This window comes from Lactuca sativa, chromosome 2 (genome assembly GCF_002870075.4).
Source record: "Lactuca sativa cultivar Salinas chromosome 2, Lsat_Salinas_v11, whole genome shotgun sequence".
NCBI classification, from domain to species: Eukaryota; Viridiplantae; Streptophyta; class Magnoliopsida; order Asterales; family Asteraceae; genus Lactuca; species Lactuca sativa.
Genome location: NC_056624.2, coordinates 216,226,399 through 216,235,108, shown reverse-complemented (window position 1 = coordinate 216,235,108; position 8,710 = coordinate 216,226,399). Strand labels below are relative to the sequence as shown.

General features: G+C 34.0%; 1 protein-coding gene and 1 pseudogene across 2 annotated transcripts; one reads left to right on the top strand and one right to left on the bottom strand.

The window, feature by feature from the left end:
* The first annotated feature begins 4,539 nt into the window (after positions 1 to 4,539).
* Positions 4,540 to 5,738, top strand: LOC111905793 (uncharacterized; annotated as a pseudogene).
* A 579-nt stretch (positions 5,739 to 6,317) lies between these two features.
* On the bottom strand, positions 6,318 to 8,248 carry LOC111905732 (uncharacterized). 2 transcript variants are annotated; one of them, XM_023901459.3, is made up of 3 exons: positions 8,118 to 8,248; positions 6,986 to 7,505; positions 6,318 to 6,853 (listed from the first exon to the last, which is right to left on the bottom strand). In XM_023901459.3, exons 2-3 carry the CDS (start codon positions 7,110 to 7,112, stop codon positions 6,531 to 6,533), a joined length of 450 nt encoding a protein of 149 aa, XP_023757227.1. In that variant the 5' UTR covers positions 7,113 to 7,505; positions 8,118 to 8,248; the 3' UTR covers positions 6,318 to 6,530. The 2 variants fall into 2 exon arrangements, with proteins under 2 accessions (XP_023757227.1, XP_023757226.1); XM_023901458.3 differs by having other exon boundaries at positions 6,318 to 7,505.
* Positions 8,249 to 8,710: the final 462 nt, after the last annotated feature.

Sequence of the window (8,710 nt, the reverse complement as noted above, 5' to 3'; positions counted from 1 at the left end):
TATTTTTGAGTAAAAAGAATAAAACATAAACATTTAAGTTCAAATACACAAAAACTACATTGTTATTTTATACTAAGTATACATGTATGTATTTATACATATGTATTATTATCTAGTGGATGACTAGTTATGATTCATGACTTAAAGTGATTTCATGTAAGGAATATAGTGTCTAAATCAATTAAGATAAAAAAACGGTTAAGAGAAGTGCCAACTTAACTAATAAGTGCTTAATCACTCAAGACATTTTACTAAAAATGCTTCTTAATCCCTCTTCTAATTTTCGAGATTAACACCTTCCCTCTCCATAACTAGAACTTTTAACTAATTAACTAACTAGTAGTTAGTTAGTTAACTAACCCTATCTCTAAGCAGCCACCCAAGCAAGTGGCTAGACACGATCACATCACTTAAACTCACATCACATCACAAGCTAGTCTAGGTTTGTCTCCTTATCTTCTTCTCCTCTCTCCTCCTTCATAATCTCGAAATATCTTCCTTGTTATTCATTCATTTCACCAGCCAATAATCCAGGGAAATACTCTCAAACTTCATCTCATTTTCAACCATAAGAAATCCCTTTCAAAGCCACCAAAAACCGTGAACCTTAAGGGTTGTTGTCCCTTGATGTTTCAGCCACCATTTCACCCACATACACCTTTCTTTTGCTTGATATTTTAACCAAAAAATACCCCTAGAAGTTAGTTGTTATGCTACTCAAAATTAGAGACTCAAAACAGTGAGTAAACTACCTTTTTCTTACCCTTTTGCTGTGAAGTTTTCGTGACAACAACATAGCCAAAACAGTGACTGTTTTGGAGCATCAAACCAACACCCAAAAGTTCTTCATTTTGCTGCCCATTTTCGAGATTTAAGGTATACCATATGTAGCTAATTTCAAACACTTAAAACCCCTGAGAAAGTTACCCTTTACCTCTCAAAAAGCTTGTGTTATTCCACCACCTTTTGGCAACATACTTTAGATCTAAGTTAAAGCTAGGTATATTCTTTATTTCTACTCTTCTTTTTTATCATCAAATCCACTGATTTTAAATGATTTAAGAAATCATAAAAGTCTAATATACATGTAAATATATGTCTTTATGTGTTAATACATTCAAAAGAATACTCAAATCGCAAACTTGAGTGGAACTGGAAACCGCACAAACCATTCTCAACCCGAATAACTCTACGTGACAAAAGTGAGTTTTTTACGGACCCTCTTTTATGTTTTACAAGTTTTGGGAAGAATACACATTAAAAAAAAATCCTATTTGGATGATTTAAAAGCTTTGCTAACTAAAAATGCAAGTTATGTCACTAAACATATCTAAGCTTAAATTTCAGCTTTTTACAGAAAAGTTGTGGTCTGTTCACAGACTGTTTTTCCTTTCTTAAACTTAATGGATTTCAAAAATGTACAATATGAAAATATTTCAGGTCTATAACTTTTCAAGGACCACTCACACGCGTTCATACAATTTTTCTACAATTTATGACGATGTTTACAAAACTGCCTATCATTTCGGAACATTTTCGGACCAGTTTGTAAAAAGGAACATTTTCACTCTGGTTAGGAATTACTTAAGGTCAGGTGGATGCTGAAACATAGGATTCCTATCTATTCAAACTTTCTCAAAAGAGGGATTGCGGTTACTTTAAGTCTATGTCCTTTCTGTAAGGTGTGAGAAGAGAATATAAATCACAATTTTTTTTCTCATGTTTTGCTGTTGTAGAGGTGTGGATATGGCTGGTAAAATAGTCCTCAGTTCTTTATCATTTGCCTTCTTCTACTGTTGATCTTAAGGAGATGCTCAATGCTAGTGATGGCAGTAAGAAGATGCAAAAGTTGAGGTTTTCTCTTGTGTATACCACTATATGGATGATATGGAAGGAGCAGAATGCTATTGTTTTTTCGAAACACTAGGCGAACGTTTATGCTTATTGGGGATGACATTAGTATTTGCACTTTTAATTGGATTAAGCTTATGTATAATTTGAATTTGATTGATTGGCATAGTTGGTGTAATTCTCCAATCTTAAACATTTTCTTGTAATGGCTTGAGCTCTTCTCTTAAGTTTTTGTTTTGTTTGCTAATGTTATTTCCCTCGCCGTTCCAAAAAAAAAATGCATTTTGGATCCTTCAATTTTTTCCAAGGAAAGGATTATGTGTAACTAGTATTTTGTGTCGATTTATGAAGGGAATTTTAGTGGCTATAAAGACCCACAATTACCTTTATTAATACTTACGCTCCACCATATATTATTAAAAAGAAGAGGTTGTGGAGTTAACACCTATATGATATTATATGATATTGATAGTTGGTTAGGGATCATGAGTACGTTATTTTTGTTGAAAATGTGGAGTTATCTCCTATATGATATTCATCATGGGTTAGGGAGTATGTTATTTTTTGGTGGTTGTAATGATGTTCACATAGGATTAGAGCGATTTGGTTTAGTCCTTTGTTAGGTAGGGATAAAGTTTGTAACAAATTTGTTGTAGATATAGACCTTACAGATGTTCAAATTGATGGTAGGCGGTTTACTTAGACTTAACAAGTATGGTTCAAAGATAAGTAAACCATATAGATTTCTAGTGTCTCGGTCTCTTTCTATATGGCTGTGTGCTTCTTTAATTACTTTGGAGAGAAACTCATTGTATTAATATCTTTCTTGTTTAGAAAGGTGTTCCGTCGATGACAATATGATATCTTTTAAACATTTAAATGTGTGAATGAGTATGTATGCCGAAGTTTCTATTACAAAAAGGCCATTTAGTGGCATATATTTTTTAGTGACACTTAGTTTTTGTGCCACTAATATAGGTTTATAATGGCACTTCACATATGCCATAAAAGAAAAAAAAATATCTCACTCTCATATCTTCCCTCTTTTCCCCCTTTTCTTAGAAATCGATTCTTGCTTTATAGACCGTCTCCTGAATCTGCTTAACTAAAATCCTTTGTTTCAAACATAACCTAACTTTCAAGTTACAAAAACTCTTTCTCGAAAAATCATTGATCACCAGCATTTCACATTCTTCTATTCTTCCTACCGCCTTCTCCATCATCTACAATGACCTCGTCACCTTCTCCACAACCATCATTAACCCTAGCCATTACAGATGACCTCGTCACCTTCTCCACAACCATCATTAACCCTAGCCATTACAGATTTCCCCCAATTTAAACAAACGATGGTCAATCAACTGAATTGAAAAGAATAAACACACACCTCACTAGTGATTTGCTCATCCTACGGTGTTTTTCATGATTTGAAAGCCTTTCATTCTCCTCCAAACGGTGGATTGCTGTTTGGGTGGCCCACGGTGGTACTACTAGGTCATTCTGATGCGCTACTACGTCTCCATTGTTTCTCCATTGTTGTCTCCGAACTCTGTATTTTTATTTGTATACATATATTTGTATAATCATAGATGGTAAGGACTTTCTAGGTCCTCCACGTTTAACTAAGGGATTCTCTGTCCGCAAGACCAAGAGGATACCACCACATCATCCGCTGCAGCCCGCTCCTTCGTCACTTTTCGACCATCGTCTCTACTCTTTTCAATTCTCTGGTACCTTTCACGCCTCTTTCAAAAATGGAACTAATGTCTTCAATTACTTGTACTTTTAGTTTGTTCTCATGCTAAATTTTAAGGCTTTCTGTTCTATTCTGTTTAACAAAATTCATTCATACATGCATATATGTATATATAGATAAATTTTCCTCTGTGTGTTAACTGCATAAATGTTAGAATTGTGTGTTTGTATTTGATATTAACCCTTTCCTCATTTCTAGCTTTAATTGCCTTGAACATTATGATTTCAGTCAAGATTCATGGAAAACAAAGGTTCTGCTACATATGATTATACTTCACTGAAGAGCACAAATGAAAAATGAGGCTTTTGGGGCGTTATAGTATGGAAAGCTAAATCCATTTTTGATAATGCAAGCCTTAAACAATCAAATGCTCATAGCAGTGCGAAGTTAGAAGAAGTTAGTTTCTCAACAAGTGACCAAGTGAATATCAATTTTTGAATTTCTTATTAGCTTTCTGTAGTTTCATTATTTGTTGATTAAGGTATACAACATTATCAATTAGTATAAATTCTTCATATAACAGTAAGTAAGATAGAATGTTGGTTTGAAATTCGTTGTAGTTCAATGGTATTCAATTTGAGCTTTCAAAGAAACATGGAGGGTGCTCCAAGATTAGAGATGTAGGGTTTGGATGGAGTCACATCTTGTCCCCTTAATCAAATTGGTGAGACAATTTGGAATGCTTTGGAGGTAAATTTTTTCGATTGAAGTTTCAAATCCTTATTTTTAATTATAAGTAATCATGATTTGTGTTATTAGATATCAAAGTAACTTGGTTTTGTTACATTAGGAAAAAACATGAGAGAAGAAAAGTGAAGATATGATCATGAAAAACAAAAGAAGCAGGATAAAGAGTTGAAGGAAAACTCATGAGAGACAAGAAAAGTGAAGATATGATCACATCTTCTCTCCTTAATTCCAAGTTTCTCAAGATGCATTTAATGTCAAATGACAATCCCAGAGAAGGCTCTTTAGAAACAAAAACCATAGTAAATGAATCTAGAAGTGATGAGGGAGTTGACAACCATTCATCTACATTTGAAATAAGAACTAAAGGTATCAATGACTGTTCTATAGCTGTTGAAGATTCGGAAAGTTTTGATGCCAATGAACTACTAATATGGTTACTTCAGACTAAGCACAATACCGATATGCCTTGATACAGAAGGTTTGTAACTCTATCTTCTTCAGTAAGCTTCTGAGTTGTGTTGTAAACAATTTTATGGATGTGAATCATGTGATTAAGAAGATTTATATCCTTTTTAACTAATTCACAGGAGAATATTTGATTGCACCATGTTATTGAAGAGGCACTCATAAATATGTCCACATGTCATGTCTAGACAATTGGAGGTTAACCAGGTTAAGTTCTAAAATATGTTATATCAATAACTTGATTCTATTGATGTACAATTGTTGATGTGTGTCTACAATTGTTGCAGGAAGGGTTTGCTTTCTCTCATTGCATAGAATGTAGAGCAGTATTTATACTACGTGTAAAAGTCTTCATTTTTGTCATTGTTCAAATGGTATGCATTATGCAACTCATTTATCTTATCTACTGTATTGTTGTTAAATTTTATTTTCTTGATCATTTGCGATGATAATATAACAATTTTGTTTGGACACTTTGAACAAATTGTGGCATTCTTAGGTGTGCTAGTGAACAAATTTTATGGAGATGAACTCAAAGACATGTTTGGATATGAAGTGCACCCATATGCGTTTTATACAATGGCTAATAACTTTAATTCTATCTCTTTGTTTGTTTTATATTTTGAGAAAATTAATTTTTAGGCTTTATATTGATTATTTAGTTTCAAATTCTATAATTACATTGTTAGCAATTGTTTTGGTGGGATTGTAGTATGGTTTCTTTATAGCTATAATATGTGGACAACGAATCAATGAAAGCCACTGTCACATTCTTGCCAAACAAGAACTCAAAATTGTTATATATTATTAATTATGATTGATTTTTTGTATTTGTTGAATTTGTTGACTTTTTATTGACGAAAGTTGGTATAATATGAGTACATTGTAGAAGATAAAGAAGTGAACAAGGGTCTTAATGTCTTATTGAACTTGACCCAACCATGTTACAGAGTTAAGAATGTTGGGTCTCTATTGATTAATTCATCTTTGTTTGGAGTGAGGCTCGTCTATATCCAATTTCACCTGCCTTCAAAATTTTGAAATTAAACCTCACAAATCACAATTATAGCCGTTTATTTATTTTTGAAATGTTTTTGAATCTCATGTGTATTTACACGCTCAAAATGTGCCACAATAATTTTTTGCATTATATTGAATAAAACATACCACTAAAATCTTAAAACATGTAATTAAAAATAGCATAAACTTTTGAATCAAATGAGCATTAGGGGCACAAAATATGTGCCACGGAAAACTTTTCTTTTATCGTGACAATTAAAAAAGTGTCACGAAAAGTCTAAAAATTTGCAGCGGCAAAAGCAAAATGTAAAGAGTTTTAGTGGGAGCGTTTCTAGTGTCATTTATTATGTGTGCCGCACAATATCTAAGAAGCCTTTAGTGTCATTTTTTTTGGGTTTTTAGTGACATTTTTGTATGCACTAAATGAAATATTTTTTGTAGTGTTAGGAGGGGTGTGGTGAATGTCATTATATGGCATGAAAGAGTTTATAGAAATAGTAGTTATTTAGATGGAAATTAGAAATCAATATAGAAATAGTGTATCAAAATATAAGATTTATTGGTTCCCTGGGGGTTAAGACTTAAGTGGCCTAACATCCCCAAAATGGCTCACAAGTCACACACAGTACCCTAAAACTACGTACAAAGGTACAATGAAACAGCAAAACTTGAAGAAAATTAAAATGAGTCCAAGATCAATCAAAATAAAAGAAGACATTACAAAACTGAAGGATCAGCTGGTCACTGGTCACATGATGGTGCAAGCGCAATCTGGATAATCATCTTTCTGAGGAGTGGTGTAGTGATCAGCATATGGCCACCCATTGACAGGATACCCATTATAAGGCGTAGTCATTGGTGGAGCCGACGGCTTGGTAGACGTTGGTGGCACCGGCACTGGTACAAAACCCGAAACGTCTGCTGCTGCAGCGTTGGAGATCATCGATGGCGTCTCATAGTAGTCGACCCTCAAAACATCTTGTCTGCACTCCACTCTTCGCACTCTTCCAGCTTCAGGTAACGTCATCAACATTCCCGTCATATCTCTAAAATCAACAGTACTACTCCCAGCTTCACGATTCACATTCACTCCAGACGAATGATTATTTGGTAACAAAATAATTGATTCATTTTGAAAATTTGGCTCAAGTGCAGCCCTGATTGCTTCAGGTTCATGGCGCTTTGATGAGATGATGAGTATACCTTTCTCGGGGTCCATTCCAATCAATTTGAGACCACCAATTTGACGAACTGCCCTTCTCACCTTGCTTATGCATTCATCACAGTTCTCGAATGGTGTGATTTGAAACACACTTGTTGACGTCGCCATCTTGCTTTGATGAATGAATATTGCTGATCACAAATTCTACCAAAACATATGCCAAATGATTGTGTTAGATAATAAAACAGTTTATTTATCTTGTTTTTTTTTTCCAGGAGTACACACACATACACACACGTTTGCGCACACACAGCCCATGACAACGTGAAGTTCATTTACCTTCCCATCAATTCGGATCCAAAACTTACCTTACTCTTAAAGGCGAGATCAAACAAGCATGCACATATTACAAACATATTCACGAAAAAAAAAAGATACATGAATTATTTAAAGATTCGTGATTAAACTTGGCGTTGAAGAATAGTTAAATGAAAAGAGATTTAAAAAAATAATAATAATAAGCAGGGTCAACCCTTCTGATCAGCTAATAAAGTTCAATTCCTGCATCATAAACAAGTAAACCCACGTCAGAATTCACGAAAAACCGGAACACGCAACAATTTAAATTGATAAACAAAAACTCTACAATTTGGTTCAAGCATATGGTTTCCTTAATATATATTCCAAAAAAAAAAAAAATCAGATATCAAGTAATTTGATGTTAACAAAGCAACAAGCACGACACAAGATTACTGAATTCGTCTCTTAAGCAAACCACTTGTAAGTAACTTCACCAAAATTCCAAAGAAAATCACATAGATATTTGAGAGATTTCAGGACATACACAGAAATCATTGGTTGGTTTTCTTCTAACAATATACATACAGTAGATAAGTCTAGTACAGACTACGATGCACTTGATATTAAGAATATGAACTAGAGTAATTCGAAATAAAAAATGAGCTCCTAGCCTTCACTCACCATTTAAAAGTATACGTTGTTCATAGCACAATAAAACTAAAACAGCAATCAGATCTATAATAAAATTTAAACAGCTAGCAATCAGATCTACAATGAAATTAAAACAGCAATCAGATCCAAGCCCAGCCCATGCATGTACACATATATATACGCATGTCTATACAATTTCAAGACATATAGATAGATCCGTACCTTCGGGTTGCTTCTAATCAAGGCAGAGACATGGGAAAAGGAAAGATAATTGCGGTGAGGTGAGACACATTTGGTGGGTGGGGTGTTGGGTTGTATATATAGGCGAATGAAATGACTTGGTCCCGAAGCTCATAATTTAAAAACAATTACTGGGAGCCGTACGTAGGTGGTATTTTGTAGGGGTTGGTGGATCCATTGGATCACGACGATTACAAGATTTTATTAATTGATCAGTTTTTTTTTTTTTTTTGAACGGCCTTTAAATATATAAAAAGAAAACTAGCCAAGAAGCTTGGAGAGATCTAGTACATGAAAAAAAAAACAATAGAAACAAGACTAGAATTAGTGAATCACAAACACGCAGCTATCTAGACCATGATTCTTCTTGTGGGTTACAGCACCAGTCTAACCAAGCCAATTTTTTGAATTTGTTTTTCCTCCTAGCTAGCATCGAACCACGCATGTGACACTAGCTGAATCTCCAAAGCGTCCTTTTTTTTTTTTTTTATTTATTTATTTATGGAGAACATGCATGCTTGATTGCTAAAGCTTTGTCCCATGCAATCCATGCAGGCTTTCGTTTATCTTGTTGT

What these genes read in the sequence shown, in the direction of transcription:
- LOC111905732 (XM_023901458.3), bottom strand. Translation starts at nt 7,112, where the DNA reads ATGGCGACGTCAACAAGTGTGTTTCAAATCACACCATTCGAGAACTGT.